The sequence below is a fragment of the Cariama cristata genome, unplaced genomic scaffold, assembly GCF_000690535.1.
Source record: "Cariama cristata isolate BGI_N322 unplaced genomic scaffold, ASM69053v1 scaffold39814, whole genome shotgun sequence".
NCBI classification, from domain to species: Eukaryota; Metazoa; Chordata; class Aves; order Cariamiformes; family Cariamidae; genus Cariama; species Cariama cristata.
In genome coordinates, this window is record NW_009614248.1 from 2,357 (window position 1) to 28,402 (window position 26,046).

General features: G+C 39.8%; 1 protein-coding gene across 1 annotated transcript in view; it reads left to right on the top strand.

The window, feature by feature from the left end:
• The window catches only part of LOC104161036 (sodium/bile acid cotransporter 7-like), a 27,558-nt gene continuing 1,512 nt past the window's right edge, over window positions 1–26,046 (top strand). The window contains exons 1-5 of the mRNA XM_009699325.1: window positions 1–59; window positions 1,082–1,275; window positions 4,182–4,233; window positions 5,767–5,840; window positions 22,935–23,080. Coding sequence (XP_009697627.1) covers window positions 1–59; window positions 1,082–1,275; window positions 4,182–4,233; window positions 5,767–5,840; window positions 22,935–23,080 — 525 coding nt within the window. The remainder of the gene's footprint in view (window positions 60–1,081; window positions 1,276–4,181; window positions 4,234–5,766; window positions 5,841–22,934; window positions 23,081–26,046) is intronic.

Genomic DNA, 26,046 nt, shown 5'->3' on the forward strand with positions numbered 1-26,046 from the left:
ATGTTCTGTATTATTAAACCGATAGTGGTGATGTTTATTAACGGTACTGCTATGGGAAGGTAACGAGGCACCTTTAGAGCCCTCTGGTAGAGGCGTTTCAGGATCTCGTGCTATTATTCCTGAAAGAGGATGGTAACAGAGAACATCGGGAGGTCTCAGGAGAAATTAGGCAAGATAATGTGATTGCTGAAAAATTAACGCAAGTCGCAGTTGTATGATAAAAGCTTTAAAAAGTTTTTTGCAACCATATAAAGTAAAGAGAGAAACTAAAAGCGACTCCCTGGGCAGGGCTGAAATAGATGCATTGTATCTGCTGAGGCTTAGTCCTGTAGTATTTGGCATATTTTGAATGTTGAAGTTACTTTAAAATTTGTAGTTGTTTCTAAAAAATTCTTGAAAAACAACTTTAAATTCTGTTTCCTGAAAGTGCAAAAGTTCCGCTAAGTACAGTACTTTTCCTTGTTTTCATGTGTTAATTCTGCTATTCTAAAAGCGTGCAAATGGCATTTGTCTTTGGATTTACAAAAACTCTAGATATTCAGAGTTTGAATTATTTAAACTCCCACAACACATGCACTTTTGCTTTTCAAGCTTGAGTTATAATTTAATTAAAAACTTCTGGTGCATCGCTAGCTATTTAAATATTAAAATGTTCCATGGATCACTTTCGATTATCTACCGTCATGAAATTCCTGAAGATGTCAGATTTTTAAGATTCCCAAAGTTGCACTTGGAATTGTCTGTTGATGCAAAGGGGACTGTGATAATTACATACATCCATTAGTATCAGCAGAGGAGATAAACTTTGGGGAGGCTTAATGGGCATGTCTCAGTGACAGCTAGCAAAGAACATTTGGCATGATTAAGGATGGATTTGAATGTACTTGAAAATATACTCTCATTATGGACGCCCAGTGGAAGTTGCACTACAAATGTTAAATTCCCCAGAAGAAGAGTTGTGTGGCAAGGAAGCTTTGAAATCCACTGTGGCCGTCATCCAAATTACTCTCTTCTCTTTGTGTCTTTCCGCTGTCAGATTCACTTTGTGATGCCCAACTTGGCTCCCTGCATCTTTGAAAAGAGGCAACCTGTTGGTTTCTGTGTTTCAGATTGTCCGAAGATACATCAAGGACTGGCTTGAAAGGAAGAAGCCTCCATTTGGTGCTATCAGCAGCTGTGTGCTCCTGATGATCATCTACACAACATTCTGTGATACTTTCGCCAATCCAAATATTGACCTTGATAAATTTAGCTTGATTATAGTAGTGTTCATAAGTAAGTTCAGCCTTAAAGCATCTCTTTTATCTGTGTTTCAGGTGTGTAATGAGCTATATGTACTGGGAAGGGTGGGGCTGCGGGGATACTGGCATGGGGCTAGAGCTTGTACTCTTAATGCCTCTAGTAAACCAGATTACCAGACTTCTTAGGGGCTGGATGCTTTTAGGGGATTGAGTAAGGATTTAGAGAGGGTCGAACCCTGCTATTTAGGTGTGCCTGAGATTGCTCAGTGGTCCCTTTCTAAAGGGGCATGGTATTACTTTCCAAGTGTTTTCAACCATTCTGATTTGGCTTCTTTGTTATTAAACAACCATAAATGCACAGATTTTGCATTCCAAACAGAAAAGAAAGATTTAGGTTTGAGCTGTTACCCAAAAGCACTGTTAGAACTTTAAATAGTTCTTCCTTTCCATATTATAAACCTAGAAACTAGTTGGGAGTTCGAATGTGTTGATATATTTCTGTGGATGAACACATTTCTTGCAGAGTTTGTTTTAGAAGCACTCTACTCATTCAGCCTTAAATAACATACACATGAGAATAGACTGCTGGTATCCTTCCCATCAGTTAAAAATACACTTGCAGATCACTGCCTCCCAGGGAAAGGCTGTGCTATGCAGGTACCATCTCCTCTCCCAGCAGGGAATTCCTGTCTTGCCTCAGACTGTCCAGAGACGCGAGTTTCAATTTGCTTGGGGGAGAGGTAACTAAAGTGTACTGCAATACAAATCACATCTCATACAGTCTAAAACTGTTAGATTTCAAGAAATCAATGCAGCACCTACCTCAAAGTGTGTGTATGTGCACATGTTTCTGTCTAATAAAAATAATGTGTCTTCTATAAATCGAACCTCCACTAAAGTCAGTAGGATATTTGCCCCTGCCCTTTGTGGGTCAGTTCTCATTCTGTCCTAATTGTTGTAGTTTTTTTGGATTATGAAACACTATAGGTGTGTAAAATACCACGTGGAATTATAAATGGTACTGTATAGATACTTTATTCTGAAAGCAAAGGAGGAAGCCATGCTAAGGAGATTTTTTTTCAAAATGGAGGAAATACTTGTTTGCATAGGCACCTGGGAAGAACCACCAGTCAACATGACTTAACATGCAGAGAAACTCAGAATGAAGTAATTTTATGTTACTGTGCTGACCGCTACTTTGGGAAAAAAGTTCTTTTCTTGGTTAAAAAGGCATGTTCTTCCTTGAGCAGTTGGTATAGAGTGATTGCTTCCATTGCCTTGCTTGTTCTTTCTTTTATTTCTCTGCAAGACAACTCTGCATTTGTACCACGTGTAATTATATATACCACTTGCAGTGCAATACACTGAAAATCATTATATATACGTTTTCATTGCCAGTGTGCATAACTGGAATTTCTTAGTAAGAATATAAACATAAGCATTGAAACTGCCTGGAACATATTGGACTTTTTTTTTTTCTAAAATATTTATAAAACCAAAAACCAAGGAAGTAGAGGAGATGGATATGTGCATTGTATTCTAGAAAAAGTTTCTCTACTACCATTGGATGTGTTGGCTGGATGTGTGTGTTGTGTTATATCAGGATGTGAAAATAGCACAAGGCATTTGAGATGAAACGGCATTTATTATTTTGCTGATTAATGTTTTTATGTAATTTTTACGTTAATATTCTAGCCACAGAAAAATATGCACAAGGGATAATTGGTAGCAACATGCTTATTGCTTTACAGAATTACATGTATTAAGGGATTATTTTTTTTCCTGTGCATATTAAATTAATGTACTTAGTTACAGAAAAATTGTGATTCAGGAACAATGAATTGCTTCCTTAGTTCATGATGGAAGAATTAAGTGCATGCTGAGGTGACATTTATACATCCTAGGAAATGTATGTAAAAGAATGGAAAATGTCACTGGTAATAGCTAATATCCCTGCCATGTTTCTCAGTTGTAAACTGGGGTCAAAATGAAATGTATTGGCTTGGCTTGCACTACCCTACGGGACACATTAGCCAGATTGCATTCACAAGTTTTGCAAGGCAAAGGGAGAGAACCCACCCCAGATTCTGCTGCAAGTAAAAGCCCTTCGCCCACAACCCACAAACACCCAGAAAAGGTCTGTGCAGGTCCCAGGGTTTCTCCTGCAGCTCTGTGGGGAGTTCCTGCACTCCGGCACGACGCAGTCCCAACAGCTACTGACGGCACAGCGGAGAAGCCGCCTGCTTCTCCCGGCATCTCTGCGGACCAAGGGTGGGCTCTGTGCATCCCACAGCCCCTGCGGGTGTCAGGAGAGCTGGCAGAGAGGGGAGACTCAAAAACCATCTGCACTTACAAAGCTGACTGAGCTTGAACGAAAGCTGCTTTGTCTGATGTACGCTGCCCAGTTCAGGAATTAGCCTTTGTCTCGGAGGGAATTAAAACGTCTGTGATGATCTTCTCTTGATAGTGATCATTCATCGGAAGCATAATATAGCTGGTTTGTGAGAATATTTATTGTGATCATGCTTACATGTTATACTTTCTCCTGATAAATAGAGAGGGGCTAAATTTAAATACTTGGCAACCAGAGCATGTCTGAGAGATTTTATGTTGTCAACTCAATAAGCAAAACTAGTGCAAACAGATGTGCAGTAGTGAACTTCCCTGCTATTCATGGTGTCAAGAAATACTTGAGTTACCTCGGGAAGGACTTGCGTAGCCACAAGATTAGCTCTAGCTTACTTGGACGTAATGATACGTATTGTTCTTCCAGATAGTCTTTAAAGATTGTCAGTCATTGGATTTCTCTGGATCAGCTTGGTCCAGCCTAGCTTCTGACCTGTTGTATGGTGGCAAGAGGCATATACACAGCAATTGCAGAGATTTAAGTGATCTTTGCTTTTGTGATCCAAGTCTAATTTTAACTTGTTTCTCTTTCAGTATTTTCTGTTCAGATGAGCTTCATGTTTTTGACTTTCCTCTTCTCTACAAGGTAATTGAATGTGCTGAATCAGAACCTTTGAATATTTGTTTTGTGTGATATCTTTGGTTTGAGTGACACAGTTTATGCAGATGTGTAAGAGCAGGTTTCTGAATAGGGGTGACCTATACCTCATTTTGGTATTTCATGTTGCCCTTACTGCATTTTCTGTTAGAGCTTCACAGGCTAAGAGAGCAGGACCTGAATTCTGTCCTTTCTTGTGTGTTAATTACAGAGTTGTTAAATCTTAATCAATCACTGCTATACCTCATCCACTGAAAAAAATGGATTTGCACAGATGTCACTGAAGGTATAATTTGCCCTGCAGACATGCTGATGACATATGAGAGAGAGAACTCAGTTTGACTTTTTACATCTCAAGATACATTTGCTGGGCTGGCAATTCACTCTTCTCTGTATATGTCAAGTTTGTTACGTTTATACAGTGATTCTTAAAAGACAGTTGTCCTGAACTAATATTTGGTAGAGGTATTTTTTTTTTCCTTTTAAATATCAAACAGGAAGAACAGTTGTACGTTCACTTTTCAAAAAATAGTACCGTGAGAATGGTGTTAGGCAATGGCTCAGTGCATCGCTGGAGCTCGTCAGGGTATCCACCGTTGTCCTCTCACTTCGGCTTACTGAAGTATTTTTCTTAGCAGCGCTCTGCTGCGTGGGAAGTGCCACAATACGGCAGACTCCAGACATACGCTTTATATAAATTATACAATATCCATAAGGGAGAATCACAAAGAAGGGTGCAATGTCTTAGAGCTACTTATGCCTTTTTAGCGCCACAAGATGATTTCCCTATGACAAGATCATACCGTGACCTTAGAAGATGTTTTTAAATAACATTTGAACTGCTACACCTAACCTGGGGGGAAGATATGTCCCAACTGTAAAATCTAAAATGCTGTAAGTAGTAACCAACTCAGTATGGTAAATATTTAGAATCTCATAAATGATTCTTAATTTGGACCAAAGAACAATCCATTGGCCAGTCATATACCCCTCTCTCTATGTCATTTTTCTAGCCTTCCCGGCCTTACTCCCAGTGTGTAAACCCTGAGGTGCAATTTTTCTCTGAATTGGAAGATAACTACATATTCTAAACAGTGCTGATAGTGTAGACTCAATATACTATCTAAATTGAGCATTTTGTTAACATTACATACTAGGAAAAGAAATTTTAGGTCATTCTTTTTTTTTACAGAGGCAAGCTGGCCTGTGATATAGCATGTTTGCAAAAAATAACCTTGGCTGGAATAATGTTGTGTCCTACATACCATGTGTTCAGAATTCTTCTCCTTCACACCGGAGCGTATTCATTAGAGAGTTTGCCACAACTGAGAAACAATTCTGCTTTAAAAAAAAATAAAAATCAAACACTACCGTTCATTTGTGGGTAGAATTATTTCTGTCACTAGTCCTGATCAAAGTGATGTGAATGTGCATATGGATCCTCAAAGTAATATATTTGATCGATGATGTTTTAAGAAGGTTTTTGCTATCAGAGGTTATTAAAACTCTTTTCTTTTCTAGGAATAACTCTACTTTCACACCAGCGGACACAGTGGCTATCATTTTCTGTTCCACACACAAATCCCTCACCCTGGGTAAGTCAGGAGATAAGCTTCTGAGCAAAACAACAGTAATATTCATACCTTGCTGTGTTGAAAAAAAATGTTGTTGGTCGCTGGCTTTTCTGCTTGAATGGTTTTGGTTTTAGTGTGACCAGTAATGCTACCAGTATGATACTAATAGTAGGATAATATTCGTGCACAGATAAAATAAATGCTTATTACAGGGCAGACAACATAGTCTTCTCGACTGAGATTTTAGTGGTTATACAGTAAGACCACCATATTTATGGAAAGCTGGATTTTTCTTTCTGTTCTTATTCTGTTCTGTTGCCTAATCCAATATTGATAAAATTTCAGGTTTGTTACTGAAAAGATTGTAAGGTACATCTGCCAGTCTCACAGTAAAATCTTACACCTAAAAGCTCGGATGTACAAGTGAAAATCAAAGTGTATAGTGTATTCAGAAAACGAATAGACAATACTGTCTTTTGCTTACCATGAGTGAACTGTATGTGTTTATTTTAAGTCTGCAGATATTTTGGATAGTTTTATTTACTAGAATTCATTTTTCAAAACATCATTGAGATATTTGTCACTTATGACCCCTTAGTGATAATAAAATGTCCTGATGGAAATTCACAAAATACTGCTAAATCAGTTATCCTTCCAGCCACTTGCTACTGCTTCATCCATTATGTTCAGTCAGTGACGCGGCTAGGGTATTTTCTTACTATTTTTCAAAATATGAAAACGTGTTTGATAAAGGTTTGATAAAGCATATGTGACTGAATATACACCTTTTCAAGACTGTATCTATCAAAGAGAAACAGAGCTAGTGTCAATAACAAAGGTAAGAACTCAGCCTGAAACAGGGGAAGAACAAGTCGGGACTTCGGTGAGATGTTTTCCAAGTCAGTTTGATATAGCGAAACTCATCTCAGGGTTCTTTGCTTCAGCCAGGCCTGTGCTGCAGAACTGTTAGCAAGTGCCCTTGAAAGTCTGTGGGAAGTGAAGGAGTTCCTGGAAGACAAGAAAAAGGCAAACATAATGCCTCTTTTTCACAATGGAAACGAGGAGGGGACGAGGAATTATAGATCAGTGAGTTTAACTTCATTTTGTAGCAAACTACTGAAACAAATAATTAAATAAATTATTTTAACAGTCTAGGAAGAAACAAGGAAATGAGTAACAGCCCCGTAGATTTGTCAAATGCTTATCGTACCAAACTAACCTAATTTCCTTTCCCATGATGTCCTGTGGGTTGCAGAGAAGTAGCAAAAGTTGTATGGCTTGAGAGCGTTATGGCTTTTGACATTTGCATGATGTTTTGGGCTCCATAATTCAAAAATTATGTGGACCAACTGGAAAGAGATCAGAGGAGAGTGCCATGAATGATCACAGGTCTCAAAAATGTGACCGCAGAGGAAGGTTGAAACAATTGGGATTGTTGAGAGAAGACAGCTGAAATACAGTAGTGATCTTCAAATGCATGAAAGGTTGATGCAAAGAAGGAAAAAAAAATAACTCTTTCACAGTGGACTTTGAAAAGGGAAGGACTTTGCTATAATGATGATGATTTAAGCTAACAATCGGGGAAACCTTTCTAATGTAAACCAGTTTAGCTTTGGAATATGTTGCCTATTGATGTCTTGAATCTCCTATCATTGTAGACAAGCCTCAGACAGGAATTAGATAGCTACAGCTGATCCTGCCTTAGAGCAGAACATAGATTAAATGACATAAGGTCTTTTTCAGCCAAATGTTCTATGAAACTGAAACTTCAACTAATAAATGAGCTTGTGTTCAGGAGGACAGTTACACTGTATTTATAGAAAGCAACTGCACATGTAGGTCGTAACACACTACCGTACTTCCTATTTGGAAGTGTGTATAAGCTTAGGACACAACTGTGGTACTACAGAAGAGAAGCTCTTTGTATTTTAACAGCACAAATGCGTAAGTCTCCCCTTCCCTCCTCAGTGAAAATAGTTTTATATATGTTCTGTTGAATACTTCTGCAGCTTGCCATGACTCTAAGAAAATAAACATAAAACCTTTTTTTAATAGTTAAGTCCTAGAGGGGCTTGCTGTCACCCAGAAAAAAAATGAGGACTCTTCATTTCTTTTACTCTGTCAAGCATCCTCATGCAGCCTGTCTTGACCTGCACCCTATGCACACAGCTCAGTCAGTTCACTTTTCTTCTGCTAGTACACTCTCCTTTTTATATTTTATTTTCTCCTGTAGAAGAACCTAGTTTGAGATTCCTAGTTTGCTTGACTTTTTGGCTCACATTTTCCCAATTCCAAGCTACTGCTCTCATTAGCACAGCCCAATGAGTCAGGCTTTGTATTTTGCAGTTTTCTTTGCCCAAGCACACCAACAAAAATACTTGGGCCACCTTGACTTCAGGGACTGCTACAGGTTCTCCTGAGCCATACAGACATTTACCCTGCTAATACGGATGTCTCATGGATAAATGTGCAAGTTGAAATGAAGCAGGTAGGTGGTGGAACGCAGTATTGTGGGACCGTTTCTCGGCTACAGCCTGATCCGTTCGTCAGCTTCAGGACAGACTGCTTTACCTTCATCCTTGAAGAGCTGGTGTCTCATGGAAAGCAAGTTTGCCTCCTAGGAGGCTAGTCACAAGATGTAATTTGTTCTTAGGCTTTGCACTTTTGCACTGCTTTTCCTTACCGCTCAGAGCTTGTGTTCAGATGGCTGGGTGGTTGGAAGCTGTCCTCCCCTCGCTATATTCCATCTCTGGGGCTCAGCTTTGTCAAGGGTTCTTTGAGGCTCCCGGGTTTGTCTTGCGTGGGGCCAGCAGCAGTGTGTCCTGAATTGAGCACCACCTCTGATGGGGAAATGCTCTTTTTGGCAGTCCCTGGGAGCCCATCTTTGGTAAGCCCCACCGCTCTTGCGTGCATCCCTACACCGTGCATGCACTACGTAGGCGTGCCTGCTGTGTATCCGTTTCAAGGTGGCTGGTTTGGAGACCACGGGTATTTTACTCTGGTATTAGTGCCAGGTCCAGATAAGATAGAGCTGCATAAACACACATTTCTATGTAAATAGGGAGGATCGGGATTTATAAAGCTGTAGTGCGATGAGGTGTGCCCCTGAGCTGATGACATAAACAGGAATGTTAACCAGAGCAGCTAGCATTTATTCCTTGACTGAAGGTGGAAGCAGAGTAGATCTAATTTGTTTTTAAGGATCAGCCACTTCTGAATGACAGTTAAATCTATCCACAGCACAGTCTTGTCCACCCTGATCTTAGTAGCGACAAGAACAGACGTAGGCATTTTGGCCCTTACTCTTTTGTTGTTCTGTCACATTTCTACTTGTCCAGAGGTGTTTACTATAAGCCATGCAACGAGAAACCTTCTGTTCTCGTGTAGCGGAGAGAGTTTTTCCCTCTCCCTCTGTCATTACAATGCCTGAAAGCACAAACACAGCTCAGGGTCTGGTTTCACATCCGTTGTGGAGCTCTGCTTTGTTTGTCTTCAGGATTCCAGTGGTAGTGTCTAAATGACCCCCCAGCACTTGTTCTTTCACTTTGAAACTGATTTCTCTCAGCTTGGCAGGTGAAACTCCAAATAGGTACGTCTGGCCCATTCCCTAGGGAGCTTAGAATGGCACTGACTAAAGTGGGAGAAGAGCTGACAGCTTTAAAGCTTTAGAAGTGGTAATAGGAGAGGCATGAGAAGACTTTTATAAGTCACTTTCTCCCACACCATATTATGAAACCAACTAATTCCCATGCAGTGCATGCTCATGAGGCCAACTGCCACTTCCACTGTTGAATCCATGAATAAGTGCTTGCTCTGCACGGAGATCAGTGCTGTTCCCATATGCTGGGTTTTATTTTGTAGACAGAACAGTTGACACACTTTTTGTCTCAAAGATCAGAGTGCAGGGCATGTTTGTGTAAGGACAAATTACACAGGGTAGATGCCTTTGTGTTTCTTAGTTAGGAACGCAAGCCGATATTTCTGCATAGAGGTGGGTGCTTTGGCAGTTTTTTGGATACGGTTCCTCACATATGCAGAAAAACTAATGTTTATTTGTGTTTCACTTAATGAGTGAAACAGGATATAAACTTACGAGGAGCGAAGATAAATATAGTATTCACAATGCCCTCTGGCATATTCACCCACACTTTGTTCTCTTTCTCTCCTCCCTACACACATATATGCACAGTACATGTGAGCACACACATATGCAGACATTTGATGCATGGCTTTTATTAGTGCATTTGCCATTGATTGATTAGTACTTAGTATTAGTACTTCGTCTATTGATTGATTGCAGATGAAGTGACTATTTGACCTTTAATTATGAGCCTTGCTATTGAAAATGACATTGAGCTATGGCTTCACATAATCCATCTGGAAAGCCCGACATGATGCCATTCCCTGGAGTTCATTCAGTGAGAAGAGAAGAGAAGAGGCCTCAAGGAAGTGCAAAGCTATCAGTGTGGCTCATCAAAAAAAATACTGCAGTTGTTTCTTGCACTTACACAAAAGTTGCAGCCAAGTACAGAACATTATTTTATTTTTTGCAGCAACTGAATTGCTAGCTAGAACTTACAACTCCAAAAGTAAAATGCAGGATTGTCAAAAAATATTTTCACTTTAATTCTTTGTGTTTACTATGTAAAATTATTTTATCAGCAAAAAATGGAGTATTGCTACCTATTTTGGCTACCACAAGTACAAATGTTAGTACTGTAGGGATTATGAACAGCAGATTGGTGTAAAAAAAAAAAAAACAAACATGACCCTACCTTATAATAAAATCAGGGTATTGTTTGTGATGCAGAGTGCATTTTTTCTCATTTGGATTTATCAATGTAGCAGTTCTTTCACCATGGAATTCTTAAAGTAATGCAATCAAAGTTTCTAGGCTACAAAATACTTTCCTGAAAGAATAGAGTTCATTTTGCAAATAAAAGCCAACGTGCTAACTTTCTCTTGTATTGTTTTAATTTCATTCAATTTATTTTTTAAATACTTAGCTTCTTACTGCACGAGTACAGAACTGATAGTCTGTACTTGAGCAATTCTTAAAAACCTGCTGTGATGCACAAGTAGATTCAGAGACAACTCAATTGTCTGTGAGCAGATCAGCTAGGCTGTGGATTAATCAGCCCATGCCTTCCCCCAAGTTCCCCAGCTGCACAATGTGACAGAGTGCATCGTGCTCACATATAGCTCCAATCTGCTCACAGCTATCTATAGTTTGCTCATGTTTTCTACAGATACTTCCTCGCAAGATATTTCAGAGGTAAATAATATATTTTCACAGCCAACGCCACTGGTGGTTAATATTAGCTGGGGTTTTGCATCATCTGTTTTTTTCCTATACCCAAACTCGGTGAAATGCTTTATTAATCAAGTGCAGACTCTTTGTATTGTGTGGTGGTAACTACCTTTCTCCTTTAGACAGAAAAATGCCAAAATGTTCTAACTTGTGTTAAGATAAAAGGTAGATCTTTTTGATTTTAAAAAGGAGGCATCTCTTAATAATTCTGTAATAGAAAGTAAGATGGTGAAATCGGGTGCGTTGCCCTAAGTGAGTATTCAGGCTATACTCTCTGGTATTTTTGAAATGTGATGGTTTTTCTCTGCTCCTGGCAGAGAATTGTCCTCTGAGGTGATTATTCATCGAGGTACTAACTGTGACTAGCTATAAATGTGTGAATAATTCCTCTGACTTTTACATAAAGATCTAGAAAATAATCCTGGCTAATTGCACTCTGAAACTTTTCAAGAATAAGACTTTTGATGCTGTCTCTTTTACTTTCAAAATTTTTCTCCGAGTGTTGAACAGGAGACGTTACTGCTGGCATCACGTCATACTTCTTGGTGTTATTAGTGCTTGAATTTATGTATTTTCTTACCTGTTACAGACTTCTAGTCTCATTTCTTCCCCAGGTGTCCAATAGAACCATGTAAGTGAAAATGATCCGGCTTTTCCTCTGCCTAGAACTGGTGGGTGCTGACCCTTGGGGCAGAAGGGAGGCTGATGGCAGGAATATGCTTGAAAGAGCGAGTGTCTTGTGGAGGCCGTGTATGTACCCCTCACTACTACCAGAGAGTTAGAAACTTGTCTCCCATTCCTCCTCCTGAGATCCCAGGCAGCTTAGTGGCTGTGAGTTTTGATACTGGGATTCTTTGGGCCAAAACAAAAAGTTTTTCTCGCCTCTTCAGTCTTTGCCCAGCATTTGCTTAGAAGGAGAGCAAGTGATTGGCTGGGCTTTTTCCTCTGCTCCGTGATTCTCCTTCTCTTTGTCCTCTCTCTGTCTCTGGGAAATAAGAACTGAGAGATTCGTGTTACATGAGATGATAGCAGGGAGAGCAGAAGCACCTGGATCTACTGCACTTCTTTCATGTTAGCATCTGGTCTTTGTAGCCCAGCTTGAGGGCAGGTGGATCCCTTTCCTAGCTCGGCAGTCTTCTAGAAGCAACGTTTGGTTCTTACCAAACAGTACTATCAGGCAGGTTATTACCATGTAATTGGCATATCTTCTTCCTCAGTAGACTCCAGAGAATGCTTGGGAAATGCTGCCATTTCCAGTACAGCTGCCATATCAGAGTATTAGCAAAACCAGATATAGACTGAAGATTGCTGTAACTGGGAATAGTATGACTGTTTCCTGCTTGCACAGACAAATCCACCCGAGGTGAGATACCAGTTTGCATGTGTAAGCATTTCTATAATACTGAGGCCGCCGCTCACTTGGAGGGGCTGTCTCCAGAAGAAGTCAAACTGACAGTTTTGAGTAGGCTGTGCTCGCTGGGACAGTCTGTTGCCAAAGCATCTCTTTTATTTTCCCTTGCTATTCATATATGTGGCTGGGCAAGCACCCCCTCTTTGTCTCCTTCAGACCAGAGCATCCCTCGGAGCTATATTTCCAGGAAGGAATTGTGCTGGCAGGCCAATCTGAAAGTAGGAAAAGGCATAGTCCAGTGAGTTACAAGTGGCTTTTGGACACAGAGTACCTGATTCTCCCTTGGGTTTTTTAATGACAAGATTCCCAATATAGCATGTTTAATCTATTGCACTTTACTCAATTTTGACCTCTCTGTGATTCCAGAAGGGGAAATTCTAGAGTAAATTAGGGAATCTCCTTTCCTTTCTGACCTGAAACGTGTGTTCTTTGATTAGACTTAGAATGTGGCAAGAAATTCTGTACCAGCTCTCAGGGCTTCCTTTTCATCTGTATACTCCACCAGTAGCAGGGTTTTTATTAATATTTAGAAAGTTTGCCTCCAGCAGTACTAAAATGTGCATCAGAGGACAACAGTTGTTTACTGTGTTTGAACTGAAGAATCTCACCCAGGAGATCTCATTCACTTGAAGTTTACATCTCTCAATCTCGACTTGCAGAAAGAGATCGATGAATAACAATTGTCATTTCAGAGTTGCACCTCTCCAATTATTTATTTGGTTGTATGTCTTCCCAGATGTACACGTAATTGGATCAGACACTAAAAACCAGATTGCAGGTTTTTAATGACAGCAAGCTCATACCTCTTTATAATAAAAAAAAAAAAAACCAAACACACATATCCATCTGTAAAATGATAATGACACAAGAGCCTTCCCTCCCCACCAAAACCAGTTAAAGTTAATTTATCTACTTTAAGAAACTACATTATATTCAGCAGACAGCTGACAGGTTACCCTTGGGAAGATCCACGTTTGGACATGACTCAAGATTTATTTTTTTTACCTCAAGCTGGCAGAGGCTACAAGTGTCACCCATACTAAAGCTGGCGAGTATTGAAGATGATGTTGAGTCTCCCTGAGAGAGTTGCATCTACATTTGCCGCTCTCCGTGCACCTTCTGGCAGCCAGTCTGAGCTGCTGACTCCAGACGCTTCTAAAATGGTGGGTGCAAAGATGTGAAAAATCAACAGCAGCAGCAAAATTTAGAAACCTCCTCTTACAGGATAGTCTTGGGAATCTGGAAGAGGGATCCTCCTCTAAAAGCTGCTGTGACCACTGCAAGCACATAACCCCAGTCTGTAGAGTTTGAGAATAGGAAATAGTATCCCTCAGTATTCCTAGGCAGTGAGCTGTTTTCTCAAAATGCCTTCCCTAATGACTGGAGCATTAAAGCTTTCCTGGCCTTATATCTTCTTTTTTTGGCCACAGAAATCAGATGAAGAAAGACTTAAAGGAAAAATTATGCTAGCATTCTAACAAATACCTTTTTTCTTTATGAAAAGAAGTGCTTTCTCGTTTTACCATTTACAATGAATTTATGTATCATGTTTTCCTTTGCTTCAAGGTTTCAGGAGAAAAAAAACTTTTAAAAAATCTAATTAAAAGATGGTATGAAACAATTTGGATCATAATCCTTTCCTGCTTGTGTTTACAAATATAATAGCAACAACTATAAAACATGTTTATAGAGGCTTTTTTAACATTATGTGTAAATAAAATCCACATAAACAAAACTTGAATGCTGAGAAATCTTAGCCTCAGCTATGCGTGGAAAGGGCAGTAATGTTCAAGGAAATAATGAAATTAATAAAATCTGAGCTTCTTGTTTTTAGGACATTTGTCAATCTCTTTGTCCAGAATTCCTTTCATTAGTAGGTCTAACCTATTAAACCTTCAAAAAGTGTTGGCTACAAGAGTTATAGAGAAGGAAGTGTTTAAATTCTGTTCATTTAGACTTTATAGATTAGATATTGCTCGTGATTACAAGGAAGAATTTACCCTGTGCCTTGAATATGTTATGTGTATGAAGAGTGAACTGATAGCCAAGCAATAAAAAAGCACTGAAGTGCGAGGATCAGCTTACAACATTGCTATGCCCGCATTGTGGTGCCAAATTAAGGATAAGTCGCATTTAAAATATGACTTACGGTGGTTCAATTCATTCTTGAATTCCCTGTTAACAAATTACTACTACCATATTGTCAGACAGGTGGAGGTGTTTTGGAGTCTAAGGCACTAGTCTTCAGTAGCTGGTGTTAAATGTTTCATTGTTAGCAGCTGGTAAGATTGCCTATGTTGTTCATTAAACATCACTTCCAATCTGAATGCACCCATTGAAAACCCAGAAGTAGAGAAACTGTACTTTCTGTCTTTTCCTCCAGCTTTTACTTTTTTATTTACTTAAAACTTTGATAGTGTCAAGATGCGCTGTTTCCTAGTAACTCTACTTACATTGCACTTAAATCACTGATTTCTGTGATGAGTGTAGTGAGCTAGTTACCTGAAGAACAAGAATTAGTAAAAGCATTCAAAGCATATTAGGTTTTCTCCTTTTTTTATTCTTAGAGTTATAACAAAAGAAATAGCTTATTTCTTATTCGTCTTCGTCCTTCTCCTACTTTAGTTAAATATTAGACCAGTCCGGTCTCTTACAACATAGTGTGAGTCTCAGCGAAATTTTTGCATCCTAGCATAACTATATGACCAATATATGCCCTCATCGCTCTGATTTGGTACAGAGTCTTCCCAGAAATTCCAGTCCTCCAAAAGAGGTAAGTCGTTTCATGTAATATGAGGGCTTGTTGAATATTCTGGTAGATCATTGTCCTTTCCCAAGGAGAGGGATGAAGGTGAAAATGTTTTTGAAGATTGGGGTTGACACAGACCTCCAAATTGAACTAGGGTAGCCCTCTATTCTGCAGTTTTCCACTGCAGCTCTTCCAGACTGCCTTAATGTCTCACCGATCCCTTCTAAAACCTCCCCCTTGGATGTTTGTTTTTACCACTTCGTGAGCCTGGTTTTTTGCTTTCCATTACACTTATCACTGACCTGAAATAAGAAAACATACTGAAAAAATTGTCTTTCTTTTCCCTGAAAATATTTTAAGCACAAGTCTTCATACAGCATGTATGTGGGCAAAAAGGCAAGGGGAATGCAGTCTCAGCTGCTACAAACATTGCAGATCCTTCCTAGTCAGAGACCGAGTGTCATATCACCTGGAGGCAGTTGTGGTTGTGCTGATGGATGATCTCTTTATACCTACTGGCAAAAGTCAGATTTCCATGGTAACACTGGGCTTTGTCACCAAGGTGTCATTGAACCAAAAATGCCACAAACCATTGTACCTTTGTAAACCATTGTCTCGCCACTGCGGATGTAATCTTACCTTGACACTGTTATTTCCTTCTGGACAAGAAAGTAGCAAAGGTTGTCTGTTACTTCTCTCAGCCTTGATTCCTTTGCAGAGTATAAAATGACTGTAAGGTCTAGGATCTCTTGGTTAGGGCTGGGAGCAGAAGAAATCTCAGAGTTACAGCTGGAGTGGGGCTGGAAAAGGACTACCAAATTTTTGTCTGAGGAGTTTTTCACCTGGGGAAGAGCTTGGCTGGCCTGTTTCAAGCTCAGCTTCAAGTAATTTGTTCTCCCTCCAATGTAATGTGATTTCATATTACGTTGGAAGGTGCTTTCTTCATCTGAAATGGGAATACTCAGCAGCAAGTGAGTATTTGTGGTGTTATAGGTTGTCAGGTATCATTCAGCTATTCCCATACCTGAAAGAAACGGGTCCTGAGGAAGGAGCATTTAACTTGAGTTCAGTGCATGCTTTGGAGAGGGCATGGATAAAGGAAAAAGAATCCTTAACCAGTTAATTTGTCAAAAGCATCTTCTCCTATTGTGATCTCAGGATGTCATAACAGAGCCTGAACAAGGGCAAGAAACATCTTCTATCCCTGGCTAGCCTTCACTGAGGATAGGCATAGTAGATAAACTTCTGTCTCCTCAAAACTAACCATAGCAATGGGATTTGCCTGGGAAGAAACAGGGAAACCCTTAAGAAAGTTTCCAAATGAGATTAGCAGGATCTTGCCATTCTGGTAGCTACCTGCATGAACAACCTTTTTCTAATGCTCTAAACTGGATTTTGCCCAGATCTCACCACCCTTTCCCACCATGCAGTCACTGGACTGTGTGCAATACTATTCTGAAACTTTGCGGTAAAATTTCAGGTGCTCATTTGGCCCTGCCTTTGCAGGGATAAGCTCAGACACCCGCTGCTCTAGCAGCTTAGGAGGGGTTTAATGCAATATATGCCCTCCTTTACAGGCCTTCTCTCAGCTGAAAAAAAGAAATAGCTATTTGACCTACTAATGTTCCCTTCACATCCACCCCTGAGAGGATCCTTGAGAAAGGGAGTAGCATGGAGAGTGTCAGAGAAGCTACCGTCATACACTTGATTCATTTTGTGTATTGCACTCAAAGATTATGGCAATTGAGAGTTCTGAAGCGTACGGGTGAGTAGAAGGGAGAACTGAAAATCTAGAGGTTAAGGTTTTTCTTCAAAAGATTTCCCCTGTCTCTTTGTGAGGGTTGTTGGCCATCCGGATTCCTGAATGCCTGGTGGTTCCGTAGCCCTACCAATGACCTCTTTGTTTTGCCCCGAACCTCATTTCCTAAGAAGTAATGCTGCAGCGTTTTGTGATTTGGCATGTGTTTCAGTAATGTAAGCAATAAAGTTTTGGGATAAATTGTTTGTTATGAAGACGTTGAAGGGGAAAAACCTACACAGTGAAGTATGTAAGTAGAGCATCTAGCAATAATTCTGCTTTGGGTGTGAGAGATAATGGCCTATGTTTCGGTGGTAATAAAAATGTTCTATTAAGTTCTCTGAACCCATTGCAATGTGATAGAAAATAGCAAATGATGAAACAGTGCTTTAAGGGGAGCTCACACATTCAGCGAGCATAAAATAAACATATTAAAATAGAAAAAAAAAACCCTGATTTCCAGTACGTATTGTTTTATCACTTCCATCATGGGTATAGGATAAAAGAAAACTCTTACTTGCTTGTTAGAAGAAGAAAGCTCCTACTTGAAGTTCTTACTTGGCAGATGTCAGTTGAAAGCTGTGCTATGGAATATGCTGCAATGTCAAACTCTGTTGGGTAATTTTAGACAAATGTGTCATGTGTGACATGGAAATATGGCATGCTGTACATTAGTGATTTCCCAAGTGTTTGGATCAGGTAGTTATGTGCTGAGAAAGTGCTCTTTATCTCTCCACACTGCGTACTTGTATAGCAGTGGGGAAAGGCTTTTGGTAGAAATTACTTTAGTCAGAAAAAGAATCCATTTACAATATGTGCCTTCTAACATCTTTCAGACAATGCATTGTATTAAAGAGGCATTTTTTGATTAATGTTTTATAAACATTTTTCAGCATGACAGCTTAAAGTCCCTGTAAAATTGTAAATGCGTGCATAGTGCTCAGTTCCATAAAGTCAAATGCCATCTCATAAAGTCTAGTTGGATCCTGTCAGCGACGGTGACACAGAATCAGTACCTTGGAGCATTAAAATTAATTTGCTTCATTTATATTACTGCAGTGATAGCTAGATGAAACGAGTCCTATATTTAAATTCTCTTAAAAATACCTTCAAATCTTTTAAGATTTTTTATTATTATTATTTTACAGTTAACTAAATGTAGCGAAGTGTGGCACAATATTTTCATGGGCCTTTTAAGAAGGTGGCTACAAAATGTGAAAGTAGCAAAGGGGAAAGGGGAGGATGTGGGAGGTTATGCTGGGTGCAAAGCTGGAGGAAGGATAAATAGCTTTTAGATAAAAGGCTACTAGAGAAACGGTGGCCTTTGACCAGGGCTGATAAACCACAGCCTTGGAGCCAAACTGGAATACCCTGGAGCAACGGAGAGCAAACAGGGCTTTCCTATACCCGCCTGTAAGAGCAGTTCTCTCCCTCTTCCTTGCCGTTGTTGAAGGTCACGGATAAACAGCTTTTCTCTTGCTGGCTTTTCCTCAGGTTTGCAGAGTTCTTATATGAAACGGGCCAAGCGAGGGCACAAACAGGGGAAAATGAAATGTACTCCATACCACAGGCTTAACTCACTTCTCTCAGTTGCAGTGGGACTGATTTCAGTGCCCACTGCACTTAGTGGAACTTAGTGATTTTTAGTTGAAGTACCCAAAATTGACACTGCTGCAAGTGAGCAGAAGCAAGGGTCTTGGGAAGCAAAATCAAGCAGGCTAGAAGCGTGGGAGTGGAGGAGGAAAAAGGAGGAAGGGAGAAAATACAAACGGGAAGAGAAAAAGAGCCTCTGAATGCCAGAGCCAAAGAGCAAGGAGGAAGATGGGAACATGGGAGAGCACTGGTAGGAGAAACATAGCCAAACAAAGGAGGAGGGAAATTCAGGGTAAAAAGCTGGGAATGCCAATGATCTTATTTGTAAGGGATATCTGTGGGATGGTCTTGGCGCTTTCTCCCTTCTGCTACAGCTCTCTGTAGTCCTGATCAGGTGAGGTGCTGTTTTCTCACCCAGCTGGGTACCACATTACCTCTTTCCTTGGAGGAGGATGGGATACAACCCTGACTTGTGCCTGTCACAGTGTTTGGTTAGCCCTGATCCAAGGGTTAGACACATTCATGCAACAAGGCTGTTTAAAAGATTTTGGTAACTGAACAGTTTGTTACATCCCTACTTTGAGCAAAGCTGCCCAAGTTGGCCCCAAACCACAGAGGAGCACTTTGTCATTCAGTTCTCATGGTGCGTAATGAGTGAGGGTCTTTGGCAGAGGAGTTGCCAAGCTGCTGGAAGCGTGTAACTTCATAAACCACAGCAACATGAATGGGTGTTTGTGGCGTGAGCCTTCAGACCATGACAGCAGTCTTAAAACTTAACAAAAAGATTGTCTATAAACTGATAATGCCAGCGTTCCTCCTCCAGTGTCCATCAAGATGAAGACTTGAAGACCCTGAAATGCAGATAAGCGTGATTAATGGCTCTGTCAAAACAAAATGAAAAATCCTTACAGGCGTTATTCCTTATACATGTGAATGCAGCCTTAATGCTCCAGATGGCAAATAAATACCCTAGTAATATTGGGGGGTGGGGAGGAGGGAGGAACTGCAGTGTACTTTGAGGAGACTTAAGACTAAGGTAGTAGTCTGGGGTTTAATATATGTGATTTGATCCTGTGCAAAATTTTATTTATCTTGGACTTACTGTGGCTATCATACTCCAGTAGCACTGAAAGCAATATGCTATCGAAGATGAGGAAAAGAGGAGTGGACAGCCCGAAATCAAGATAACCATGTTGATTTTGCATAGCACCTTCATTCCTTGCTACCTATCTAAAAGATTTAAACTCCTCTCACTCACTTTATTAGTTTTGTTATAGCCGCTCCTGTTCATGTCACTACTGTTTCAGTCAGTGTTTCTGTTATAGCTTCTCTTAGTGCAAGTTCATAATCTCATCTTGAAAATGCATTGCAGGCTAAGACTCAGCATACAGCATCAGCCCAGCCATTATAATGTCACTTTTCTTCCTTTGGCTGGGATTTGGTTTTCATTTTGTTTGTTTGATTGATTGATTTCCCCAAGTGTTTTCTATATATATTTAAAAAATACAGTTGTTGGTTTTTTAAGAGAGGGGAAAAGTAACTATTAAAGTATGTTTTTCCTAATTAGGAATTTGGATGAGTTTTATGTATTTGGAAAACATTAGCACTCATACTGATGCTTGCAGTTACTATGTATTGCTATGAAAAAGTTTAGACAACATTTTAAAAATAAATAAAACCCATGCTGATTTGTTTAGCTTTGTGGTAATATTACTGACACAAGCATTTGTGACTGCAGTCTGTGGATCTCTGTCAGGAAATATTTTCTGGGAGAACTGCATACTGGCAAAGTTGGAATTACAAAAAAAGGAAAGTGCATAAAAAGGCAATAGGGCTTTTTCTTTCCATTGAGCTAATGCTTACCTGCAAAAATTATTATTATTTCTTCTTTTCACCACTTAGTTTTTCCCGGTAAATAACAGGAACTTTAATTGCACATTAGTAGCTTACAGGAACCTATTGTTGTGACATGTAGTTAAACAAGCTGTGAATTAAGAACCTCTTTCCACCCAGTGATCTAATTATATTGTCACACTAATTATAGTATTTTGTATTTATATTTGACAACTTTAATTTTCTTTTCCTAGTTTACTGAAATAGCTTTCCTCTAGAGAATTTACCTTTTAGGCTGGAATTTCTCATCTTTTCTTTCAGAAAATGTACAGTAATTTAAAGCGTGTCGCAGTCACTTTGGATCCATTCTGTTCACGTCTCTGCCGTTAGTTTTCTGTGTGATCTTAGGCTAGTCATTTTAGTGTTCTCTGATTCTCTGTAGGAGTCCTGTTCAGCTTACTAAAGTATTTTTGGATCTATGGATGAATTTGCACTACCAAAACACCAGGTACTGTCTTACAAACATAAATATAGCATGTTCATAGCTGGGGACTCTAGTTTATTTTTCTGTGGTTATAGAACAGAAAAGGACCCACAAAGGTCAAGTTGAGACTTGGAAACAGGTAATAAAACCTTTATCTGTTTACCAAAACTGTATGATGGGCATTTGAAGTAAATTACACCCCTTAATATAATGCAAATGCTCATTTAATTTCTATCCAAATACGGTCTATTCCCAAGCCCCAGAAATTAGTGTTAGTAATAAGCAGCACTATTGTGTGATAGGTCCGTGATGTTGTTTTGGAGGTAGTTATAATACTGAAATTAAGCACACAAGCCTTTATTTATTTGATTTTATCTTTCCCTGGAAATATCCACAGAAGTAAAGGCTACTAGTATGGGGATGAAATTGTTAGTGGTGTAATGCGATGAAGCTAATCAAAGTAATTACAAGAAATGGTGCTGTGGAAACATCATGAAGATTTCGGTAAGCCTAGACATGTGTTAGCAATAGTGGGGCACTGGTGGAGCAGTAATATTCAGCAGATAAGCTGTTTCCTCACGTAGGGAGGAGGCAACTTTTATTAAGGGAAACCTGAAAGGGTGTTGAGAACAGGAATTTATCCAAGTCATAGAGAAAAGTTTATGTGAACACGGCAACTTTGGCTGATGTGAAAAAAACATCTACTAATGGGGGAATGGAGGGCATGTGGCACAAAGCTCAGCTTTTTGTCATTGCTGAGAAAGGAGACACACAGATGAGCTCTGTGAAAACTGTGTGTAGTCTGCTTCGCTGCAAGGTTGATGCTGGTGAAAGATTCCTAGAATGACATTTCAGATGAGGGAGAAAATAAGGTATGTCCTCAGGGGGCTCCTGAGGAATCGCAGCTGCTCTTGTTGGCAGCTATGCAGACGTCTGGTCAAGCAAGACAAGAGGTGGTTGCAAGTTTTGCCCACACCTATGCTTTGTGGAGCATGGTAGTAAAGTTCCAAGATTTAGACACATAATTTTGAACAATAACATGTTCAAAGCAAATGTAATCGGTTTCATTACTGCAAAACCAAATCAAATTTAATTTTACAAATCACATCGTCAAGTGGGAAGATTATGCATGGAGATGTCTAACAGAATTAGCACTGTTGAGTGCTCTGAGGAAAAATGGCCCATCTCTAGCTCTTAACACTCACTTCTTCCAGCATCTAGCAACTTCGGTACTCCAGCTGCTCCCTAACTCTTCATAGGCATGACCACTTCATATTGCTCACTCAGTTCACTAAACCTTTTCTCTCTCATGCTGTATCTCTTCTGAAACACAGGTAGAGCAGAGAGTTTCATTCTCTAACCCATGAGCACTCACCTGCAGAGTACTTGACTCTCTGCCTTGACTGCATGAATCAGTCAAAGCAGGGAAGGCTGTCGTTTGGGTACTCACCAACTGGCAGGGGGTATGCCAGGAAAACACAACCCTCCTCCCGTGGTGAGTGGACTCAGGAAAGGTTACAAGCAGGAGTTGGGCAGGTTGGATGGAGGACGATCATGAAAACACAGAGTACAGTGAGAGGAAATAGTAAATAAGCAGTACAGAACTATGCTCAGCAACCAAACAGTCATGCTATAGCAGAATGTGTTTTATATCAAGTCTTCAGCTGTTAGCATAATTAGAAAAGATCTTTTATGGCATTCCCCTACTCCTTCCTTTCTGCCACAGAACTTTCTCTGCTGTGTTTTTTTTTTTTTAATTCATATTCTTGCTGGTTTGTTCGGGTTGGTTGAGTTTTTTTATATAAAGCTTCCGAGTCTTCATTTTGTTTCATTTTGGGGTTTTTTGTGAAATGTCAATGGAACATAAAATGCTTTGCTTTTATCTGGAGCTCAAAGTCTGAGGTGAGAGTCTGTCTCCTGTTTTTCTGCCTTGCAGGGATACCAATGCTGAAGATAGTATTTGCGGGTTATGAGCACCTGTCCTTAATTTCTGTCCCCTTACTCATCTATCATCCTGCTCAGATTCTACTTGGCAGCCTGTTGGTACCAACGATAAAATCTTGGATGGTTTCTAGGCAAAAGGTAAGAGTTGCTGGTTTTGATTTATAATGGAAATGTGCTATGAGGAAAAAAAAAATACCTAAACACGTGTCTTAAACTCCTCAGGCTCCTTCTTGGAGATCCCATGGTAGGGATTTTTCTGTTTCTTTACTTCCTTGATGACAGTGATAGTCACAGTAGTATCAAATTAAAAATGCTGAACTTTATCCCCTTGGCTCTGAAAAGGTTCAAATCTTGACGTTACACCTTTATAGTTAGTTCAAATTACAGATTCATTCAAATTACGAGTTCAGATTATGCTCAATAAGAATGGCTCCATCTTTAACTAATAATCACAGCTTTGTATCTCCCTTATGGAGAAGTGAGAAAGATCTGTTCACTGGCATGGGAGCTGGGGAAATCAGGTAAAATGAGGGCACTTTCTGAATTGAATTGGAGCAAGATGAAAACTTTTTAATTATTTTTTTTTTCTATTTGGGTCCCCTTTTACAATAACAAGAAATCTACAGGAGTCTGGTGAATCACATTTCATGCCAAAATTATGGCATGGGATAGCTTGTAGGATTATAGACTATTACCTAGAGGGTTTTGCATCAACATCACTGATTCAAATTATGCTTACTTCAGTACAAATTGAAGCTATTGACATCTGACAGCCATTCTGTGATCTATATGAAGTAATTGCAATAGTTTTAGGTTCTCAGAACAGTAGTAATCACCTCGCAGAAAGCTAGTCCGTGCAACTGATTTTAATGCTGTCTTTAATGTTCTGAGATCATAATGATCAAGAAGCTGTGGCAACTGAAGCAGCCTTTGACAGCCATTTTAGGTGAAGGTTGAGACCTACTATGGGAAGCCCAGCACCATCAGTACTCTGCATTCTCCACTTGTCAATGGAGAAATTTTTTTTGATAACTTCCATGTTTCCAGTTTTCAGCAAAACCCAACAGGCTGCCATTTTACTAGCTTCACTCCACTACAGTCACTTTGCTAACTTGACTGCTAAAATTCCCCAAAACCAGTGGTTTTTATGTGGCTCCACTTTTGGTTACCTGAATTGTAAAAAGCAGGAAAACTCTCAGTTTTCAGGAGCTAAGTCTAGAAACCAGACCTTGTTAATATATACCTTTCTCAGCATCTGAAAATGGAAATTTGAGAATCAGATGTCATTTCTCCATCAGTCTGAAAGTCATGATTTTTTTTTTTTTAAATCAGAAATTATCAGGAGACATTACAGGTTCTGTAAAGAAAATTCCATGCTATTTCTGCAGAAAGATAGCTTAAAGTTGACACTACCAGTGAGAGAATGATCCCTGCAATGCTGGCTTCTCTTCAACATCTAACCGCGCTCTGCTGCCAAGACCAGGAGCGGCGCTGGAGCTCATCCAGACCTCCCTGATCCTCAGGGGTGGTCATGGCCTTCAGGGGCTGCTGTCAGTTGTTGCAAGTTAACACAGCCTTTAAAGAGGGCATTGGAAAAGTCAACCAGTACTGGAGAGATTTACAGTTCACCAGCACTAGTTTCTTATTCATTAAGCATCAGATAAACCTCCTGTGCTAATCAGACTGTAATGCTACTGTAGAACCACCTTGGGGGATTGTTGTTCTGTTGCAGCAGCTTCTTCAGTTGGTCTTCTGTATTATTCACAAATGTTATTTTAATTACTCTTTGAAAAAAATCAATGAGGTTGGGTCTGGTACAGTTGCAATAAGTATAATAGAAGTGAATGTTGTGACTGGATAATGGTCTCCCGCTTTGAAAATAAACATGTCATCATCAGCCTTGATGTTTATTTTCTATAAACACCTTGGCTTCATTTTGGCATCTCTCTTGCAGGGGGAGACGGTTATCCAGTCACAGTACTCAACTGCAGTGACATTCTTACTTAATTATGATAGTACATGTGATCTCGTTGTATGAAATTGAATTTAAATATTTAGAGGTTCATCTACACTAAGGTATTTCTAGTTTGTAAATATGGCAGCAGAATCTGCCAGACTACAAAGTTAAAAAATTGTTTCCCCAAACAAAATGTGGAATGATGTCTCTCTCCAAAGTCTCTCGCTGAATAATATCCAAAAGCTTAATCTCAAACGGCTAGATTTAACAATAGTTAAATGCTGGTGTTTCTGAAAGCTGGTGTTGCTGAGGGGAATATAGCCTATTTATTTTTAAAGGTTTGGATTTTTTTAAGGGTTTACATTTGTGCTGGAGTGTTTTTCAAGCAGTGCTTACAAGCTTTAAATGTGCAATATTAAAGGTTAATATCTACAATAAGAAGACCCATCAGACGTCTCTCAGACTGAAAACTGCTTGTTTAGCCAGCCCTCTGGAAATAAGTCTCTCACTCGACAGACAAATGCCAGTCTGTCAGGGCACTTCACCCGAAAGGCTAAGGAAAACAGAGGTTCCAGATTTCAGGAATTTGCAAGTTTCACGACTTTCCCTCTCACTCAGGCCGATTCGTCCTGCACAAGAAAGCACTGGGCTTTTTTTGTTGCAGAGCACACCAACAACAGGCGTCCTTCAGAGTGACCACATGGCTATACAGGAGCAGCTGAAAACCCAACACCTTTTAAGCCCGTCACATTTGCCTCCTAAGTTAGAGAGGCTGCCTCCTGCCAAACTAGAAGCACGATCACCTATCATTTGAGCTGAACTTTTGTCACACACCGAATAAACAGTTCAGCTACCATAGTTGGCCATCCCTGTGGGGAACACAGAGCTGGACCCTGCCATCAAATAAAGGCCTGCCGTTTCTCTCCTCCTCAGTAAGAGCAGACTAGAGTTACAAAGACGTCAGGTGTCCCCTGGTATAAGATCACTTCTGGACTGATGGACTTTGGCTTATTCTTACCTTTTCTCAGAAAGGAAGGTATAAACATCAGAGGTGTGTGACATCCTCCACTGCAGCAGTGACTATACTCTGACCAGGCTTCGAGCCGTATGGAAGGAGGCCAGGGAACACAAAGGTGTTGGCAGAAGT